This window comes from Miscanthus floridulus, chromosome 9 (assembly GCF_019320115.1).
Source record: "Miscanthus floridulus cultivar M001 chromosome 9, ASM1932011v1, whole genome shotgun sequence".
Lineage (NCBI taxonomy): Eukaryota > Viridiplantae > Streptophyta > Magnoliopsida > Poales > Poaceae > Miscanthus > Miscanthus floridulus.
Window position 1 is genome coordinate 37,515,308 of NC_089588.1, and position 21,980 is coordinate 37,537,287.

The 21,980-nt window shown below is 47.4% G+C and overlaps 2 protein-coding genes across 3 annotated transcripts; one reads left to right on the plus strand and one right to left on the minus strand.

The window, feature by feature from the left end:
• The first annotated feature begins 1,559 nt into the window (after window positions 1–1,559).
• Window positions 1,560–16,082, plus strand: LOC136483652 (disease resistance protein RGA5-like). 2 transcript variants are annotated; one of them, XM_066480777.1, is made up of 6 exons: window positions 1,560–1,695; window positions 1,786–2,019; window positions 2,142–2,570; window positions 3,061–3,185; window positions 3,358–4,145; window positions 13,578–16,082. In XM_066480777.1, the coding sequence occupies exons 5-6, from the start codon at window positions 3,733–3,735 to the stop codon at window positions 15,658–15,660; spliced, it is 2,496 nt and encodes an 831-aa protein (XP_066336874.1). In that variant the 5' UTR covers window positions 1,560–1,695; window positions 1,786–2,019; window positions 2,142–2,570; window positions 3,061–3,185; window positions 3,358–3,732; the 3' UTR covers window positions 15,661–16,082. The 2 variants fall into 2 exon arrangements, with proteins under 2 accessions (XP_066336874.1, XP_066336875.1); XM_066480778.1 differs by lacking the exons at window positions 1,560–1,695; window positions 1,786–2,019; window positions 2,142–2,570 and having other exon boundaries at window positions 2,656–3,185.
• Window positions 16,083–17,190: 1,108 nt separating this feature from the next.
• Window positions 17,191–20,220, minus strand: LOC136481755 (uncharacterized). The gene is made up of 2 exons (XM_066479059.1): window positions 19,101–20,220; window positions 17,191–17,597 (listed from the first exon to the last, which is right to left on the minus strand). The coding sequence occupies exons 1-2, from the start codon at window positions 20,072–20,074 to the stop codon at window positions 17,531–17,533; spliced, it is 1,041 nt and encodes a 346-aa protein (XP_066335156.1). The 5' UTR covers window positions 20,075–20,220; the 3' UTR covers window positions 17,191–17,530.
• Window positions 20,221–21,980: the final 1,760 nt, after the last annotated feature.

A 21,980-nucleotide genomic window follows, 5' to 3' on the forward strand; every position in this document is an offset into this window, starting at 1 on the left:
TATCCCTGTGAGAGTGGTGCTCTTCCCGATTAGGCAGGTTGTAAGTTTACTGCACCCTCGGGTATGCCCTATAAATACCCGGTGGGTGTTGACGGTAATTTCACCATATATTTTCAGTCAAAACTGCTGCAGTGTTTCACGTGGATATTGTAAAAGTAGATCGGGATGTTGCAACGCGTATGTTTTAAGCGTCTATTCCAAATGTTTTGTTTTTTCAGACGTATGTTGTAAGTGTGTTTATTTGGATGTTGTATATGTTTCACGCATATGTTACAAGTGTGTTTATCTGGAATGTTGTGTATATTTTACAATGGTTTTTAAGTGTTTTTTAGGTGTTTTTGCAAGTATTTCAGATACACGTTTCAAGTGTTTCATCTACCTCTAGACGTATGTTGCAAATGTATCTAGATGTTTCAAAAGTAGATCGAGTGTTGTATCTCATGCCTCGCTTTCTGTTGATGTGTCCTCCTCCTCCCGATGCCAGCAACGTTCAGGGTGGCGTGGGCTCCGCGTAGACGCGGGAAACGACGGCATTACGCGAAGGAACGACCATGGGTCTACGAGGTTGATGCAAATGGATGATGTAAGACAATGTGTACTACTCCCTCTGTCCCGATTTATCTGTCGTTTTTTGTGTCCGTGCCACGACTTTGACTCAATTTGTACAAAATATGTGTAACATTTGTGTCTCCAAATAAATTTGTTAAAAAACTAGATTCAAAGATCTTTCCAATGATGTTAATTATGTATCATAAATAATAATATTTTTTAATATATATTTTTGTTAAAGTTGTTTCTCGGAAAGCAAGAACGACGGATATTTCTGGGACGGCAGGGAGTAGTCTATAGTTATAATTTACCGGGGCCGTCGTGTGGACCTGAAAGGTCGTGCGGGCCGTGTGCGCTGTCACCGGACTAAGGATGGCAACGGGTCGGGTTCGGATCGGGTGGAGTCTCCGTGCACCCAAAACCGAAATCCGAAATCAAAACCCGAATCCGCCCCGAAAACCGATTCGGGTGGAAATCCATCACCAAAACCAAACCCGCGGATACCCGAAACCCGAACGGATACCCGAAACCCGAATGGATACCCGAAACCCGCGGATATATATACACATATTCACATGTATAAACAAGAGGCAATAAATAATAAATATTTTCATGAGTCAACTTTAAATAAATTTAATAATCTAAGTAAACAAATTATTATTAGTATATTATAAAACATGAGTTTTAATTCCAAATGATTTATTTCGGATATCCATTGGATATCCACGGGTGGAAAACCAAACCCGAAACCGAACCCGATTGGTTTCGGGGCCCCGAACCCGAAAACCGTGGGTGAAAAACCATCCCCAAACCCGAACCCGCAGAACCCAAAACCCGCGGATATCCGCACCAAACCCGATCCGTTGCCATCCTTACACCGGACGGAATCGTTCGATATTTAGAGCAGCGTCCCGAGTCTGGACGCTAGTAATTCCCAAATTGAAATGTGGGCCTAAATTGTTCAAATATGTAGTATTTTTCACATTGCAGGGCCCATTTAAATCACTTAGCTTTTTGCTGCAATGCAACCGGGGCGGGCTGCCCTGGCCTTCTCTGGCCGTCCGGTGGTGCTCTTGTGTTCCCGGCGACCGGCGTCGGTGGCCACCGGTGAGCGCAAGCGCTGAGGGTCCCGACGAAAGCCGTAAAGTGAGGCGAAGCATCGAAAGCTTTCTGTTTCCCTTCTTTTTCCTCTCCGGTCAGGTGTATGTTAGCTTTATCCTTCTCCTCATCCGCAAGCACCACACGCGCCCGCCTCCTGCTCGATGGAATGCCAACCCCAATAGGCGCACACAAATTGCTTCGGAGGGCGAGTATGGCGTCGGCATCATCACCCCATGGCGCGCTGCTCCAGCACGCACTGTCCATCCTGCCACCGGACGATATGGCTTTGACCTGGACGCTTGCTCTCCTGCCTCTGCCGTGGCCTCTGGAACGGAAGCCTATCATCCTAAGGGTAACAAGGGCACGGAGGCAAGTTGTTTCCTCTGTTTTTGTTTCTTTTTTCATATATTGACCTAATTATTGTAGTCATCAATCTATTCCTGCCAGCATTACGATGAGCTAAGATGCATACTTGTCTCATGCGTTTGCAGAGGGCTAAATGGATTTGGTCTGCCTTTTAACATGTGGGAGTGGGAGTGTGGGACCACTTTTGAGCTCCTCATGGCAACAGTTTGATTTTTCCTTGAATGAAGTTTCGTCGTGCCTTCTTTGCCCCTGTCCATTGTGTTGACTGCACCCTCCAAGTCTCCTTTATCTTTTTTTTTATATATATTTTTGTCATTATAATAATCTATAGAATAGAAGTATCCGCATCCGCCATTACATTTGGGGCGTTCAGCAAGTATACGTGACAGGGAAGAACTGCACTGGAGCTACTACCAAAAGCATCAGCAGTCTCTCTCCAATCTAGCTAAGCTGCAGCGCCTGCCTTCTGCAGCTTTGCATCCTGAACCCCAGAAGCTGAGTTTGGGAACATGGAGTAGGAGTAGCAGAGAAGCTGATCCAAGCTGGGATTCAAGGTACTTGCTCTGAAGTCTGAACTCCTACCAGCAGATTTTGTAAGTTTGTAAGTAATAGATGAAACTATGAAAGCAGACGACTTCATCTGTTCCTGCTTGCTTCTTCAGTAACCACATGCTGCTTTGTTCTGACTCTTCTCAGTGAGGGCCACACATACAGGTCAAAGTTTGAACTGTTAATCAGCACAAGTGCCATACTGCAGTTGCCGCTGCTCTAGCCTTTTGGAAACATATTTAGCATCCTTAAGAAACCTCCTGCAGCCATTTGGAGACTTTTAATGTCTTGTGAAGCATTTTTTAAGGGTTAATGCCTTTTGAAAGTAGCCACCTGGGCTCATCTGCTCCATCACTTGGCACAAGATTGCTATGTTGTTCACTGTTTACAGGGCTAGTGAAATTCTGATTGCATTCAATTTAGTTACTTTTCCCCCAAATAGTTCAGTTAATTTTTAATGTGGCAGTCATATTCTATGGCAAACACGATTTTCAGGATCGAGAAGTTTTCCTGTGTGGTGCACGATAGGCGTAAGCCTTCACCACACTGTTCGTCTGTTCCTGATGTTCTCACTGGAGACCGACCTAAATTTAGACTTAAGCTTTTGCTTCAGGTTGCTTGTAAGTCTTCTTGTAACACTCTTAACTTCTTCGTCTATTCCTGAAGTTCTCACTGGAGACTGACCTAACTTAGCTTTAGCTACACTTCCTTTGCACAATTAATCAGAAAGTACACTTTTCAATCATCCACTGCAAAGCTAATTGCAGCATATTATATTTTTTTATGTGGCAGGCAAGTATCGTCACTCCTTCGTTTTCCATTTGTGCTTTGACTGGATCATCCAGGAGTTGTTGGCATCTCTGTTCCTCATTCGCTTATATCCTAGAGAAAATATGTCAAAGCACTTGTTGTTAAGCAAGTATAGATGACAGGAAGTATTGCACTTGGAGCTACCAAAAGCCGCATGATTTTCCAGCTATATAGCAAAGTGTATCAGAAAAACAGACCATCTAGCTAAGCTGCACCTACCTTCTGTAGCTCTGCATCATGAACAACAAGGTCTGATTTCAGCAGCTCAATGGAGCACAGTTGCTTGTATCCGCATCAAACCAGATAGTCAGCAAATATAATAGTTTATCCTGAGTGCAGCACGGGCAAACATTAAACATGGATCTTGTGACTGGGGCAATTAGTAACCTCGTTCCCAAGCTGGGGAAGCTGCTTAAAGAGGAATACAAGCTGCAGAAGGGTGTGAGGAAGCAAGTGGAGTGTTTACAGTTAGAGCTCGAGAGCATGAGTATTGTCCTCCACAAGGTGGCCCAGCTAATGCCGGACCAGTTCGATGAGCAGGTCAAGGCATGGGCCCGTGAAGTAAGGAAGGTGTCATATGACATGGAAGACATCCTTGACACCTTCCTGGTTTGCGTGGAGCGGCATGAGCCTGCTACCATGGACAGGTTCAAACGCCTCCTGGAGAAGATGGCCAAACTGTTCAACAAAACCAAGGCACGCCATAAAATCGCCACCGCCATCAAAGATATCAAAAAGCAGCTCCAGGAGGTGGCTGACCGGCGTGGCAGGTACATGGTTGGTGATATTATTGCTAAGTCTACTGTAACAATTGTTGATCCTCGCCTATCGGCTCTGTATAATGACGTGACAAAGCTTGTTGGTATCAACAAGGCAAGCGATGGCCTCATATCTATGCTCACCCCAATGTGATGATGGGGCATACATGATGGACAAGGTGAAGAAAGTCTCTATTCTTGGACCTGGTGGATTGGGCAAGACCACTCTGGCCAAAGCAGTGTATGAGAAACTTAAAATAGGTTTTGGCTGCGGGGCCTTTGTTCCTGTTGGCCGGAATCCTGACATTAAGAAAGTTTTCAAGGACATTCTCATTGATCTTGACAAGCAACACTACACAACATGTTTCAATATGATGATACTAGATGAAAGGCAACTCATTGATGAGCTTCGAGGATTTCTCAAGAACAAAAGTGTTAGAATAGGCGCCCTAATGGGCTGGCCTTGGGCCTGGCGCCTAGCCTGTTAGGCTGGCTGCCTTAGGGGTTAAAATAGATAGATTACATTGATAAGGTAAGGATCACCGTTGATTGGGTGTTTCTATAAACCCTACTGATCATTGCCTATATATATTGTACCCTGTACTACTGCTAATCTATTTAATCAATCCCCGAGACCTATTCGCTCTCATGGTATCAGCCGCCTAGGTTTAGGTCTCCTCTTCCGCTGCCCACTCTACGCGCGCCGGCCCCTCGCCGCGCTGCGCCCCTCCGCGCGTCGGTCCACACCGTGCTGCGCCACCATGCCCTCCACCCCTCCAGCAACCCCCAGGGCTAGGGCTACTCTGGAAGCCTCCTCTGCCACCATCCAGGCAGACGCCGTCGCTCAATGCCTTGCCGTGGAGAAGGCCAACGACGCGGCCGCCGCTGCTCAGCGTCTCGAGCGCGAGCGTCAGGATGCGCGTGATACTGCCCTAGCACGCGCCCTACAGGCCGAGGAGGAGGCTGCAGCAGCGACTAAGGATCGCGACGCTGCCGCCCAGCGCGCTACCGAGGCCCTGGCGCGCGCCGCCCAGGAGCGGGCGGCCGCTGCTGCCGCCATTGCTCTGGAATCCTCTGGCGCCGCACCTGGAGGCCTTTCAGCGCCGCCACCCGATCTTCGGGCTGCCATGCTGCATCACGAGGCCGTTGCCCTCCTGCAGCTCCATGCTCAGGCTGTTGCGGTCAGCAACATCCAGAACCACGTCACTACCATCCTCGACGTTGATTCCGGTAACTTCAACCGTTGGCATGATCAGTTTCTTCTCATCCTCGGCAAGTTCTCTCTCCAGGACCACGTTCGAGAGGACCCTCCAGCCCCAATTTCTCCTGATTGGGCCCGGATGGACTGCGTCGTCAAGTCCTGGATCGTCGCCACGCTCACCGACGACCTTGGCGAGATCATCTCTGCCCAGGGCTCCACCGCTCGGCATGCCTGGCTCGCCGTCGAGTGGCAGTTCCTTGGCAACCGCGAGGCCCGCTCCATCCACCTCGAGACGTGGCTTCGCAACTTCGTCCAGGGCGACCTCTCCGTCACCGACTACTGCCGCAAGCTGAAAAAGATGGCCGATGATCTCACGGCCCTTGGCGAGGTTGTCACCGACCGCACGCTTGTCCCCTCAATGTGATTCGTGGCCTCAACGAGCGCTTCAGCCACGTCGGGACGCTCCTTTGTCGCGCTCGACCGTTCCCCACCTTCCTAGAGGCTCGTGACGATCTCATCCTCGAGGAACTCACCATGGAGACCCGCAAGGACGCACCTGCCACTGCGCTCACCGCCTCCACCACTCCCAGCCCTGCCCCTGCGTCCTCCGGCACGGGCACTGGTGGGAACTGCAAGCCGCCCAACAACCGTCGTAGCAAGCGCGGTGGGGGCGGCAAAGGCAACAACGGTGGTGGCCCTCCTGAACAGGGGCCACGCCCCACTGGTGGCGCACACCACCAATAGCAGCGGGCGGCCATGGCCCAGCGTCTACAACCCCTGGACCGGGACCATTCAGATGTGGCCAAGGGGACCTCGTCCACCGCTGGCACCCATCTCGGTGCCTCCTCACTTGCAGGCGCAGCAGCAGGCACAGCAGCAGGCCCAACAACAAGCGCAACAGTAGGGGCAGCAGCAGGCCTTCCTCGCCCAACAGCAGCAGCACGCCCTCGCTGCCCACCAGCAGGCCGCTGCCCTCCCTGCTCCTGATGGCACTGGACAGTGGGTCACCCCCGAGTATTACAACCCGGTGGCTGGCCTCCCCTCTTGGGACCCGACGGCCCTCGCCTCCGCCTTCAGTACCACATCGCTGACCCCTCCTACGTCCAACGACTGGTACTTCGACTCAGGTGCTACTTCACATATGACATCTCAGTCCTCATCTCTTTCACATGTTCTTCTCCCGCGGTACCCCTCTCCCTCACCATTGTTGTCGGTAATGGCTCTCTTCTTCCTGTCACTGCCACTAGCTCTACAGATTTGTCCCGTAATTTACGTCTTAGTAATGTCCTTGTGTCGCCACAAATTATTAAGAATCTCATCTCTGTTCGCCAATTTACTATCGACAATAATTGTTCTGTTGAGTTTGACCTCGCTGGTTGTTCTGTGAAGGTTCTTCCATCTCGGACCGAGATCGTCAGGTGCAATAGCTCTGGGCCGCTATACCCTTTGCGCCTACCACCAGCACACTCCCTTGTCGCCCAGGCTTCCTCCCCGCTGTGGCATCGACGTCTTGGCCACCCCGGTCATGAGGCGTTGTCGAAGCTCGCGTCTAGTGTCTCCTGTCATATTCAGGATTGCTCCGAGTTATGTCATGCTTGTCAGTTAGGGCGTCATGTTCGATTGCCCTTTCATGAGTCCACCTCTCGTGCGTCTATCAAGTTTGATCTTATACATTGTGATTTATGGACCTCTCCAGTTGTCAGCATTTCTGGTTATAAATACTACTTGGTCATCCTTGATGATTGCACTCATTATTTGTGGACGTTTCCTTTGCGACTTAAATCTAACACTTTCAGCACGCTTGCTCACTTCATCGCTCACGTCTCCACCCAGTTTGGCGCCCGGGTCAAGGCTGTTCAGTGCGACAACGGGAAAGAGTTTGACAACTCTAGCTCCCGTTAGTTTTTCCTCGCTCAGGGCATCCACCTTCGCATGTCCTGTCCCTACACATCGTCTCAAAACGGTAAAGCTGAACGCATTATTCGCTCCATCAATAATGTTGTTCGCTCACTGCTCTTTCAGGCGTCCATGCCTCCGTCCTACTGGGTAGAGGCCCTCTCTACAGCCACTGTTCTGCTTAACATACTGCCCACCAAGACTCTCCAGTTTTCCACGCCGCACCTTGCCCTGTTCGGCAAGCCATCAGCATATGATCATCTACGAGTCTTCGGTTGCAAATGTTACCCAAACACGTCGGCTACTGCACCCCACAAACTTGCTCCTAGGTCTGTCCTCTGTGTCTTCCTAGGCTTTTCCGCTCATCACAAAGGGTACCGCTGCCTTGACCTCTCCAATAAAGTCATCGTCTCCCGGCACGTCATCTTCGATGAAACGACATTTCCCTTTGCTGAGCGCCATGGTCCTAGTGCTCCAGCGGACCTACAGTTCCTTGATGACGATACATCTGACCATGTGCTCCCTCCTATTGGATCGATGCACAAGTTTTTGTCTGCAGGAACACCACCTAGCTCCGCTGATGTCTCCAGCACCCCTGCCGGTCCCACTGCGACTGTGCCTGGGGCGCCCCTGCCTGCTGATGCTGCTGATGATCCACCGGGGCCGCGAGCTGTGCTCGAGTGGTCTGGCAGGGCCGACCACGACCAGTGGTCTGACAGGGTGAAAGGTCGAGATGGCGACTAGAGGGGGGTGAATAGTCATTTTTTAAAACTTAATCACGTTGGCTAACCGAAACAAGTGCGGAATTAAAACTATCGGTCTAGCCAAGACTACACCCCTCTATATATGTTCACTAGCACCTTGCAAAGATACTAATGATGCAACTAAGGTGCCGGGCTAGCCAGAGCTCTCCTAAACAATTCTAGGAGCAATGTTACACAAACCTATGCCACTAGTACTTTAAGCTATGAGGGAGCTCCTACCTATGCTAGTAAGCAAAAGCACAAAGCAAACTAAGCTTACTAGCAATGCTCAATAACAAGGCAACCAATGCCTAATTAGAGAACGCAAATACTTAGCTACACAAACTAAGCAATGTGACTGACAAGGTTACTAAAACCAAATTAGCCACGCAAGGGAGCTACTTCTATGCTACACAAGCAAGAAGGTAATTAGCAAGCTACACAAGCTATCTAATTACAAGAGCAACTACACAAGCTTAATATGTATAAGAGTAATTGCAAGCTTGTGTAATGGGGATGCAAACCAACAGGAAGAACAAGGTTGACACGATGATTTTTCTCCCGAGGTTCACGTGTTTGCCAACACGCTAGTCCCCGTTGTGTCGACCGTTCACTTGGTGGTTCGGCGGCTAATTAGCATCACCCGCTAAGCCCGCACGTCGGGCGCCGCAAGAACCTACCCCTTGAGTGAGGGTAGCTCAATGACACGTTTTACTAGAGTTGCTCTTCGCGGCTCCCGTGGGGCGAGCACAATGCCCCTCACAAGCACTTCTCCGGAGCGCCACACAAGCTTCTTGCGGGCTTCCACGGAGACCACCACCAAGCCGTCTAGGAGGTGGCAACCTCTAAGAGTAACAAGCACCACCGGCTTGCAACTCGATCACCTAGTGTCACTCGATGCAACCTCACGATGCAATCACTCTAGAATCGCTCACTCACACAATCGGATGATCACTATCAAGTATGTGTGAGATGGAGGGCTCCTAAGCACTCTCAAGCATGGACACAAAGTCCCCCAAGGTGCTCACTCCCAGCCATGGCCGAAGGCCACTTCTATTTATAGCCCCAAGGGCTAAACTAGCCGTTACCCCTTCACTGGGCAAAAATCGGGCCGACCGGACGCTCCGGTCGTATTGACCGGACCCTAGACTCAGCGTCCGGTCCACTGATTCATGCCACGTGTCACTAGCTTCAAACGCTGTTCGTCAGATTTCAATGGCTACGAAGCTGACCGGACGCTCCGGTAAAACTGACCGGACGCTGAAGCCCCAGCGTCCGGTCGTTTCCAGTAAGCTCCCCGAGGCGTATTTCTTTGACCGGACGCGTCCGGTCCACCTTGACCGGACACAGACCAGCGTCTGGTGCAATACCCTCGGTACTGTGCAGACCCGTCAGTTTGACCGGACGCACGCTGCCAGGGTCCGATGCTTTCAGACCCAGCGTCCGGTCAGTTGACCGACGCCAGCGTCTTCGCGATCAACTCATTTTCACTTCTAACTTCTTCACCCTTGCTCCAATGTGCCAACCACAAGAATTTGTATCCGGCGCAATAGAAAATAGGCATTCCATTTTCCCGAAAGCACCGAATCCCAAACCCATCTCCTTTGTAAATGTGCCAACACCACCAAGTGTACACCACCATGTGTATGTGTGTTAGCTTTTCACAATCATTTCCCAAAGGATGTTAGCCACTCAACTTGCCACGCCACTCGATCCTAGCGATGATGCAAAGTTAGATCACTCGAGTGGCACTAGATGACCGATATGCAAACAAGTTTGCCCCTCTTGATAGTACGGTCATCTATCCTAAACCCGGTCATAAACTTCTCTACGCATCTATGACCGGTGAAATGAAATGCCCTAGGTTATACATTTGCCTTGCGCATTCCATTCCATCTCCTCCAATGTTGATGCAACACATGCACCAACATGATCAACAATGATATGATCCACTTCATATCATCACGTGATCATATTGGTTCATCGATCTTGACATCACTTGTTTTTCACCGTTGCCTTCGTCCATCGGCGCCAAGTCTTGCTCAAGCTTCACCGCCACGCGGTCCATCACTCTAAAGCCTTCGACATGTCCTTCACGCTTGCAACCGGTCCATCAAGTCAAGTCTTGTCTTGATCTTCTCCACCTTGATCACATGACTCAATGTCATGTCTCATGTGCATTTAAGCTCCTTCATCATCACATGTGTGAGCTTTGCAACATCTCTAAGCCATTTTTACCTTCATGGCATGTGTTGCTCACACACATATACCTGTGGACTAATCACCTGTGTATCTCATATAAACACAATTAGTCCACCTAAGTTGTCACTCAATTACCAAAACCAAACAAGGACCTTTCACAGGGCCGACCACGACCAGTGGTCTGGCAGGGCCGCCCACGACCAGTGGTCTGGCAGGGCCGACCACAACCAGTGGTCTGGCAGGGCCGACCACGACCATTGCCCACGTGACCACGACATCGCAGCTAGACGAGCTGCTCCAGGGCTTCTCTGACCTCCAGGACCCCCACCTAGGTTCCCACCTCTCCGATCGGAACGGGCCTTCACGAACCACTACACGCGTCGACCCCAACCGCTGACTTCTCCTGCACAAGTTTCAGTCCAATTGGCGAGCGGCTATGGACGACGAACACCGTGCTCTCTTGCAGAATCACACTTGGGACCTCGTGCCTCGACCTCCTCGGGCCAACGTCGTCACTGGCAAGTGGATTTTCAAGCACAAGTTTCAGTCCGATGGCTCCCTTGAGCGGTACAAGGCCCGCTGGGTTCTTCGCGGCTTTACCCAGCGGCCTGGTGTTGACTTCGATGAGACGTTCAGTCCTGTGGTGAAGCCCGCTACTGTCCACACGGTGCTCTCCTTGGCGCTCTCTCGCACCTGGCCTATCCACCAGCTAGATGTGAAGAACGCCTTCCTTCATGGCCATCTGTCTGAGACTGTGTATTGTCAGCAGCCGTCCGGGTTCGAAGATCCAGCTCACCCGGATTTTGTCTGCCTTCTGAGGAAATCCTTATACGGCCTGAAGCAGGCTCCTCGCGCATGGTACAGCCGGATGGCCTCATTGCTGCTGTCTATTGGGTTTGTTGAAGCCAAGTCAGACACTTCACTTTTCATTTACCACCGTGGATCCGATACAGCATACCTGTTGCTCTATGTGGATGACATTGTCCTCACAGCTTCCTCACCTGGTCTCCTTCGGCGGATTATCTCAGCACTTCAGCAGGAGTTCGCCATGAAAGACCTCGGTGCATTGCATCACTTCCTTGGTATGCAGGTTCAGCGAAGTGGTGATGGCCTCCTCCTCTCACAGCGACAGTATATGTTGGACATTCTGGACCGTGCAGGGATGACAGAGTGCAAGCCGTGCTCCACTCCAGTTGACACCAATCCGAAGGTTGCTGCAGCTGATGGGGCCCCTGTGTCTGATGCTACAGACTTTCGCAGCCTTGCCGGAGCTCTCCAGTACCTGACGTTCACCCGCCCAGACATTGCATATGCAGTTCAGCAGGTCTGCCTCCACATGCATGATCCTCGAGAGCCTCACCTTGCTGCCCTGAAAAGGATTCTTCGCTACGTTCGAGGCACTCTTCACCTTGGTCTCCTGCTGCGACCGTCTACTTCGACTGATCTTGTCTTCTACACCGACGCTGACTGGGCTGGTTGTCCGGACACTCGCAGGTCCACCTCAGGCTATGCGGTGTTCCTTGGCGACAACCTTGTTTCCTGGTCCTCGAAGCGCCAAAACACAGTGTCAAGATCCAGTGCTGAAGCCGAGTATCGCGCGGTGGCCAACGGAGTTGCAGAGGCTACTTGGCTCCGCCAGCTACTTCTGGAGCTGCATGCCCCTCTACGACGCGCCACACTGGTGTATTGTGACAACATCAGTGCCGTCTGCATGACCTCCAACCCAGTTCAGCATCAGTATATGTTGGACATTCTGGACCGTGCAGGGATGACAGAGTGCAAGCCGTGCTCCACTCCAGTTGACACCAATCCGAAGGTTGCTGCAGCTGATGGGGCCCCTGTGTCTGATGCTACAGACTTTCGCAGCCTTGCCGGAGCTCTCCAGTACCCGCACCAAGCACATTGAGATCGATCTTCACTTCGTCCGGGAGCGAGTCGCCGTTGGTGATCTTCGTGTTCTGCATGTTCCCACCTCTTCGCAATATGCAGATATCTTCACCAAAGGGTTGCCTACTTCAGTTTTCACGGAGTTTAGGTCCAGTCTAAACGTGCAGAGTGGCTGACGATTCGACTGCGGGGGCGTGTTAGAATAGGCGCCCTAATGGGCTGGCCTTGGGCCTGGCGCCTAGCCTGTTAGGCTGGCTGCCTTAGGGGTTAAGATAGATAGATTACATTGATAAGGCAAGGATCACCGTTGATTGGGTGTTTCTATAAACCCTACTGATCCTTGCCTATATATATTGTACCCTGTACTACTGCTAATCTATTTAATCAATCCCCGAGACCTATTCGCTCTAAAAAAGGTGCAAATCATCCCACCCAATGGTTTTATGTTTTTAGTGCTTTTCTTTATTCCAGTAATTGTACAATTACTGCATAAATCTTGTTATGTTGTAGGTCCCAATGCAATTATCTTCATTATGTTACTTTGTGTGATATCCTCTACAATCATGCATCTTTGATATTCTTACAACAACAACAACAACAACAACAACAACAAAGCCTTTAAGTCCCAAACAAGTTGGGGTAGGCTAGAGTTGAAACCCAGCAGAAGCAATAGAGTTGAAACCTAGCATCTTTGATATTCTTGTTTTGAGAAAAAAAATGTAGGTTGATTTGTTTGTTTCTGAAAAGTCTAGAAATTTTGAGTCAATTAAACTCAAGTGATGCCTTTTCTCTAGCATATTAAAACATTACGATGTTTTGTTGAATCGAATCAGCATTTGGATAGGCTCTTCATATAATTTCTAGTAGCAAGTACCTAATGCTCACATATATACATCATATAGGCCCATCTGTCCAAAGCTCAAACAGTCATAACACTACCCACATATATATCAGAAGTAATATTTGGCTGATTAAGATAAGCACAAAAGAGTAGATTGATTAATTCAAGTAACTATACTTTGTAACGAAATGGTCCATTATTTCAAATATAATTATATTTCCACATGGTGCTATGTGCATTGCACTCATGTAGATATTCCTTTATTGCTGATGTCAGGAAGTGGAGAGAAAGGAAAAATAAAAAATGTGGGTCACAGATCACATGATATGTAGATGAAGTTCACCAGCAACATAAAACCATCATTGCAGTACAATGGAAAAAGACCATAAACATTCTGAGTGTAGATTAGTCTATAACACAATTAAGTTATAGTACACTACAAAACAATTAAATTTTAAACTAAAGGCAGACATGAGCAACTGCTGTTTTCCTGATGGCATTATGAAGTATAAATCACTCCTCTTCTGCTCAGTTTGGAAAACTCCATCAGAAAATATACTATCTTTATATGTTTATAATTGATAATAACGATTTTATGACTTAACGATCCACTAATTGCTTCAGTGTTCAACATAGTTTTACTAAATCAGGGCTCTTTGCATTGTCATGCATAGGTACTTCATTGTTATTGATGACATATGGGAGACACAATCTTGGGAAACAATCAAGCTAGCTCTGATTGAGAACAATTGTGGAAGTAGAATAGTTATAACTACTCGTAAATTCAGAGTTGCCACAGAAGTCGGTGAAGTTTATAATATAAACCCGCTTTCAGATGATGAATCTAGAAAGTTGCTCTATTCAAGGATATTTGGAATTGAAGCTGATTGTCTTGGTAATTTACCAGATAAAGTGTCTGATAAGGTATTAAAAAGATGTGGTGGTGTACCATTAGCTATCGTCACAATGGCTAATTTGTTGGTGGGTAAACCAATTGAGGAATGGCCTGAAGTGCACAACTCTATTGCCTTTAGTAGCCATAAAGATAACCATCACATTGAGAGTACAATGAGAATATTGTCTTTTAGCTACTATGATTTGCCTTCTCATCTAAAGACATGCTTACTATATCTAAGTATGTTTCCAGATGATTCAGTTATCAGTAAAGATCCTTTGATATGGAAATGGATAGCAGAAGGTTTTGTTCGTAATGAAAAAGGAATTGGGTTATTTGAGCTTGGAGAGCAATATTTCAATGAACTCATAAATAGAAGCATGATCCAGGCTGTGGAATTAGAAGAACAAGAAGGCATCGTACAAGGTTGTCGAGTTCATGATATGGTGCTTGATCTCATTCGTTCATTGTCACATGAAGAGAACTTCCTCTGTATATTAGATGGATTAGACAGAGAAGAAACATTACGACAAAGCAGCGTACGCAGGCTATCCCACCAAAATAGAACTGTGGAACATAACCCTCAAGCTAGAAATACGAGCATGCCACAACTGAGGTCATTTGTTACCTGTTATTGTGCTATTGGCAAGATGATCCCACTTTTGAGCTTTCGAGTATTACGTGTGCTAGCTATTGAGTATTGCGAGTTTAAGGAAGGTTACCAACTTGAGCATCTTGGGAATTTAGTTCACTTAAGGTACCTTGGACTAATAGAGACAAACATCCGTGTGCTCCCGAAAGAAATAGGACATTTGAGGTTTTTGCAGACACTGCTGTTGAATGGAACGGGGATAGAAGAACTGCCATCAAGCCTCCGGTTGCTGCCACAATTGATGTGCCTACGTGCTGACTGGAAGACGAGAACACCAAATTGGATAGGGATGCTTACATCCCTGGAGCACCTACGGATATACCGTGGTGCCGACGACAGGTCTGCGAGGCGGTTTGTGAAGGAACTGGGCAGCTTAACAGGACTGCGAGTCCTCCGTGCTGGCATTGCTGTGTTAGATGAGAACATGGAGAGAGATTTGGTGAAGTCACTATGCAATCTGAGGAAGATCCAGTATCTACAACTAGAAATTATACTTCCAGGTATTGATGATATTGTGGATGCTTCGCCCTGGATGAGTAAAGTGAGCTGGGAGGCTGAAGGCTTTGTCCTCCCTCGGCATCTCAGATGTCTGCTGCTAGGATGCATTGTCTTCTCAAGTCTGCCACCGTGGATTAATCCCTCCTGTCTTCCCAACCTATCACAATTGTGTGTGCATGTGGTTGACATGGATGAGCAGGACCTCAAAGTCATTGGTACAATGCCAGAGCTCCATGATCTCCTACTTCCAACAAGCTCCACGGTGACAATCAGTAACATTGCCGAAGGTGGGTATTTCAAGAAGCTGAGGTCCTGTTCGATGCTTTCTTCAATGGCCCAGTTCCTGCGAAATGAGGACTCCAGCGTTTTGTTTCATATGTGGAATGGGGAGGATGCTATGCCGTTTGGTACTAAAAATGATGGTGAAGGCAGCATAGCACCTACCATTATGCCATGCCTTGAATTTCTCGAATTCTTTTTCTTCGTCCAGACCATGAAGGATTGCAACGGTTACTGCAGCAGTATTGGTTTGGAATACCTCACCGCACTTAAGAAAGTCACTGTCAGAATTGGCTGCCAGGGTGCCTCTGTGGTGGAGGTGGAGGAAGCAGAGGCTGCACTGAGACACGCTGCAGAGGTCCATCCCAACCACCCCACCCTCGAGCTAATCAGACATTTTGAGGACAAGATGGTCCTAGCATCTGATCAATAAGGAGTGGAGGCTATCCGGTGCTAGCAAGAGCTGGAATGGATATTTGCTGTTTCGGTTCCTCAAAAAAACTCTGTTTGTGAGTACCATTCACCTCTGCTTCTGGAAACCATTCAACTCTGTCTTTGTATGTGGATCCACATGCTGTGACAGCAGAGTTTGCTGGCCCGTATCAGGGTGCTACAAATCATGGATGTTTGTCATACTAATTTTGTTTTTTTACCATTTTAAAGTGTTTTGATTTGAATTCCATAATTACCATTTGGACAGATTACAGGTGAATTTAGATTTAAGTGGGTAAAATTTATTATTCTTTCGTTGAGAACTAGCTACTGATGATTATTGTTACATATTTCTCATACAAGTAGATCTTTTTTCTATTTCTGATGATAAACTTACCTAAACAGTGGCTAAACCTGCCTGCATCCCCTGGGAACTAATGTAGTTTACATTTACTGTTAAGTTTCTGCTTTGGCTGAATAGTTTATTCACCAATCTATGCATGGCTGTATAGTTTCTATCATCGGTTTGGGTGGTTCTGGCTAAACCACTTTGGCAAGAAAAATTGGCATGGCAACAAGATGAAGGAGCACTCCAAATATACAGTATCCTTGTCCATGTATCGCAAGAATTTTGCAGGGAGAACCTTTTCAGCAACAGAGATGGATCTCACCATAAATATGAATGGTGGTACTGCCTCTAGCCATTGTAAAAAATTTAGCTATATAAGCCTGTTCGTCTTCAAATTTATGGTGAGGTCTTTGTTATGGTGAGGTACTGCCTCTAGCCATTTTAAATTCTAAGCCTATATTCAACTTAATCTTCTTACCGGAAGATAAGAATTGGAGTTCTTCCTCAAGAATAGGAGAAGCCAAGCACGTTGCATTCGGCGATTTCCGGATAAAATCGAGTATTGTTTAGCTTTCTGAAAAGAAATTGTTGGATCATGGAATTTATACCAGATCCTCTGTTCAACATCCATTCATTCCAAGAGGTTGGGCCACTTCTCTTGCTTAATCATCCGAAGTTTAGTTAGTTAGTAACAAAAGTGCGGGATTCCTGGGCTCCACCAGGAAGTCTCACCGGCAAAGCATCATCAGCCGTTGTGCTGATCTGTTCTTCCCGCTCCATTCCATTTCAAGAAATGATCAGGTCTAGAAAGTCGCCTTATTTTGTCCTATATTGTTAGGGTAGGTATCATCCGAAGCAAACACTATACTATATGCATTGGGCCATAGGATCCAAAAAGGACCTAAAAAACAAAGATATTTGTAGATCTCGTGGATCTTGTCGTTGATCATTTGGAGGACACAAGTTCAAAGAAAGAGAATGGCTCGTCAAGATTGTACATCATCATCGTCAAAAAAAAAATATTGATGTGCTGATGCGTCATCATCGTCCACTTCTTTTTTCTATTAACAACAACTGACAAAGATTGTACATTAGCACTGAAGGTTCTCAGTAACGAAAAATGTAGTAGGATATGTGCAAATAGAAGATAGTACAGGAGGGAATGTGACCGAGTCAAGAAACTACAGAAGATTCTGCAAGCATTCATTGGCGTCACTGCCTCCGATCCAGTGTACATTAATGTTCTCTATGAAGTGTGAACCAGTCAAACTATTGTATGCTACACATTACATGTCCTTTTGTTTATACCATGAAGATCACATGCCAAATAGAAAGAAAAGGACGACAATGCAGAGATGCCACTATTTGGTTACAAAAATCAGGCACTGCATAGCATCAATTTAGGTATGGATATCTGTTGCTTGCTTGAGCTTCTTGTGCTGTGTGACAGTGCTGATGATGGTTTCCATGAACATTTCACCGGAGAAGCATTTTCCCTTTCCATGGTGGCCTTGTCATCATTCTAGTCTTGGTTTACTCCGTTTTTGCCCTTGTTTGCCCTGAAGAAAGCATAGCACCCAGTCCGCTTTCTGCGCCAAACAAAGAAGAGCTCATTATGTCAGTGATGATTAGACTAGCAAGACCCTTTCATGAACTCAATCAGATATGCCCTAGTAGTCTTAGTGCTAATGTGATGATTGAATTAGCAACAGCGGAATGAGACATAAAGCATTGCTGCAATGATTGGGCTTCATCAGGTGGCAATAACAGAAAGGGGGGCCAAAGTAGGCCACATGAACAGATAGGTCCCAAAAAGAGATGAATTGATCCAACAGACACTTACTCAAATGATGCTACAAAGATGCAGTTTTATATTAAAAAACTTAACTACCGTTGCAGGTGATTATCTGATCATCTTATTTCAGGAATAGGATCATCTGACTTGAAGAAGCAAAGTCACATAAGCGAAGTAATCATGATTTTTCATGATATTAAGCCAATCAGTAGCAGGAGGATGGGTCAGATCTCTCGCTACAGCGCTACGCTAAGCTGCTGTGTTAAAATCTAGCTAGTGAGCTCATAAGAAAATTTTATCAGGCAATGCCACGACTTCAAAAATGAACGCCCAGTTGTGGAATCTTCTAGTAAAACCATCAAGAATCTCTGGGATTAGAGGAGAAGACGACCATAGAAAGCATTTCATGTGAAGTCGTGCTCGTGCTCCCTTTTGGAGTTCATACCAAGAAAGAAGAAACCTGAGCATCAGGAATTGACAGCAAAGCTAGATTGTGATGCAACAAGAATTGACTTCAAGCGACGACTCGATCTGCCGTGTTGACCGGTTTTTTTCTCCGTTCCATGCTTGCTGACTTCACAGGGAATCGTGGCATGCTTAGCAGCCTAAAACGTGCAGGGTTTTTTCACGCCAGACGTATTCAGTGACAAAATAGATGGCTGTGCTTTGATCCAGTCTATTACTACCTTCTCCATCCTTGTAACCTTATAGGTGGTTCAGTGTGTACCTCTGACTTCAGTAGCTGGCATTTTCCAAAATTGTGTTCTTTGTTTTGTCTTGTTTTTTAAACTAACCTACAAATACACGTTCTAGAAGACTACTAGAAGTCTAGAACAGCTGCTTGTCTCTTCCATTCTGTTGAAAAAAAGTTTGTTTGCTCCATTTTTTTTATAGAAAATGAATTTCTTCTAGAACAGATTTTTGTCTCTTTCATCTGTTGAAAAAAGTTCCTTTATCTTTATCTCTCTCTATCTTTAATGTCCAAACCAAAATTTTCTCTCCCTTTTCTGCTTCTCAAGGAAAACTGAACAATAGGGAGATTGAATTATGCTGGTTCCTTCCTGAACTAAAATTGTTCAAATGGCATTTTTATATTGAAACTTATTTCTTTCCCAAGGATCTAAGAACCACCGAAACAAATTTGTACTGTATATTTTTCAATAAAAAACGAGATGAATTTCTAAAGAAATAACAAAAAGATCTGCAAAACTACCTGATGTACTGCTAAAAATTCTTCATCAGTTCAATAAAACATGAACTGAACGAATTAAGAAGGAAAGGCAAGGGAGTTAGTTACCTGCTCCAGCTCCTGGCCGGCGCTCTGGGATTGGCACCGCCATTGACGACATTCCTGACGCTGGCGGCGCTGCTGTTGCTGTTGCTGCTGCCGGTGCTGCTGGTCCGGCTGCTGCTCCCGGCCTCGCTGAACTCGCTCTTTGTCCACCACTCCTCCTCCTGCTGCGCTGCCGCCGCGGTCGCCACCGCCACCGCCTCCTCCTTCTTCCCCTGCTTCTTCTCCCTCTTCTTCTTCTTGCCGTCCTTGGCGGCGTCGGGCTTGGGCGAGACCTTCTTCTTCTTGCCGCCGATGGAGAGCGGGAGGAAGAGCTTGATGAGCAGGCCGGTGTCGAGGCTGACGCTGCGCTCCATGCTCCGGCTCCGCTGCTTCCGCATCACCGTCCTCTGCGTCTTCCCCTGCTTCTTCTTGCCCCTGGAGCCGCCGCTGCCGCCGTCCTCGGCGTCCGCCGTGGCCGCGACGGCGGGCTCGTCCTTCTTCTCCTGCGCACCCGCGGGGACAGCGCGGCTCGTGGGGCGCCCCCCGGCGGTGCTAGCCGGCGGAGGATGAGGAGGAGAGGGAGGATCGCGGGGCGGGGACGGGTGGTGGTGCTCGACGATGTCGCGGAGCGAGAGCTCGTAGGCGGACTCGGGGAGTCCCCGGACGAGGTCGAGCATCTCGCGGCGGTACCCCGCGATGGCCTGCGCCCGCGACGGCGAGCTGCCCGCCGACGCCGGGTACTGCCGGTGGAGCTGGTGGTGGTGGTGCTCGGGGCGGCTCGCCCACAGCTGCGGCGACGGCGTGCCCGACCCCGAGCCGCCGGAGCTGTAGTAGTCCGGGTCCGGCGAGGCCTGCAGCGACGCCTGCAGCCACCGCGCCTCCTCGTCGTCCCCGTACCGCGGCGCCGCCATCGGGTGGTTTGCAGGAGGCCGCGGCGGTAGCCCCCCGCGCGCCGGCGCCGGCGAGCCCGGGAAGCTGAACTCCGGCCGCCGATGCATGGCCTGGCCAGCCAAGGAGTCGATCGGTCGGTCCCTGTACAGAGCAGCTGCTGTGCAGACTGCAGAGACAGAGAGATGTGTGTCCCGCGCGTGGGGAGGGGAAGGTGGAGGCGGGGGAGACGGTTGGGTAATAACGGCGGCGTCCCGTCGAGCCGCACCCAGGGAGAGGGTGGTGAGGTGAGCGGAAAGCGTTGGCGGGCGCCGGGCGCGGAGTCGTCGCGGGGATTTAAAACCTGCGCTGATTTTCGGCGGCTTTAAATTCGCGTTTTCTGGCTTCTGCGATGGGAAGTGCACGGCACGACGTGGCGGCTTTTTATTAGTTTCAATTTTCGGGGGCAGTAATAAATGAAGACAGGGCACGGTTCACACTTTACACCGTGGGAGTGAGTGGGCAGGAGTGGGAGGTAGGGATCCAGGCGCCACGTGTTGGGCACAGAATAATCGGAATGCCAAGAATTCAGAAACTCCTGCTTGTTTTACTTTTACACGCTGGTGAAAAGAAGACGCAAGTGACTGCACCATATATAATATATAATATGATCTTCGTGTGTGTCTTACGCAACGGATTATCAAGTGTTTATTAAAGGGCCAGGAGTAGCACTCACGGTAGATTTTAGCCTGATCGCATGCATATATGCACACTGGGTGATGATGGAAACGGGTGCCTGGAGATCCGAATTATCCGATCGGTTTCGTATCCGCTAAAATGTGTGATATGGATATCCCTTTTCGCATCGGTTTCTAATGTGGATGTTAAATGGATGTATCTGAATTCGTTTTTCGTTATTTTACTCTATCCGATTCTAGATCCATATTATTCGACAAAAATATATAGAATATCCGACATTTATCCGTATCCGCGAAGAACAAGGTGTAATGAATCTATTTAAAAGTTTTTCTTTTCATGGCTAGTGACTAATTATTTATAATTGGAATATTTTTACTTATGCATTGGAACTATTTAGTAGTGCATCTATACGTAACCTTTAATACTAATTTAATTATGTTAATTGTACATAAATATTAAAATAATTTTAGTATTTTTCTAATTTATTGTAAAGTTAATATATTTGTTGTTGTAAATTATTTTATATTAATTTTGCTGATGTAAATTACTTTATATAATGTATGGTTTCATGATAAATATTATATAAATAATAATTGATTAACCAATATATTGATATATTAATTTAATTGATAAATATTAGATCTTTGTTGAATTGAGTAAATATTCGAATAAAAATCCTAATCCGAGACATTTGTTTTGTATTCGTATTCGATAAGATTTGTATCCGTATTTGAATCCGAATAAAAATGTGGTAGAGGTGACATCTGGATCCGATTGCATGCGATCCGATCCGTTTCCATCCCTAGGTGTGTTGGGTTTGCTGCCAGGCAATCTTACCGGGCCATCAAATTTGGTTGCCTAAGGGCAGTCCCAATGCTAAAAACCATGTGTAGTTTCTATCTTTATTAATTTATGTAGACACTACATATAGAAACTATGGTTCTAATGGATAGTTCTCACAGAATTTTTTTTTGTCAAATCACATATCTTCTCTCTCCATCCTCTACCAATCACATATCCTTATATCTTGGTTCTCATGTAAACATGGTTCTTATTTAATAAAACATTTCCTTATCTCTCTTCTTTATTAGAGTGCCACATCATCTTTTTCTTAGTTGGCACCATAATTAATGAAGATAGAAAACATCAGTTTCTTGGTTGGGAGTGCCCTAATGGGCAGGGCCCTTGCGTCGCAGACAAGCTGCCTGTCAGGTTACAGACCAAACATATTCACTTTCTTATGAATGCTCGCATGCATACTATATTATTTGAGTTTTTAATCAAAATAAAGGGCCACTAGATCTTGAGATTGACAAAAGCCATGTTTAGTTCCCAAAA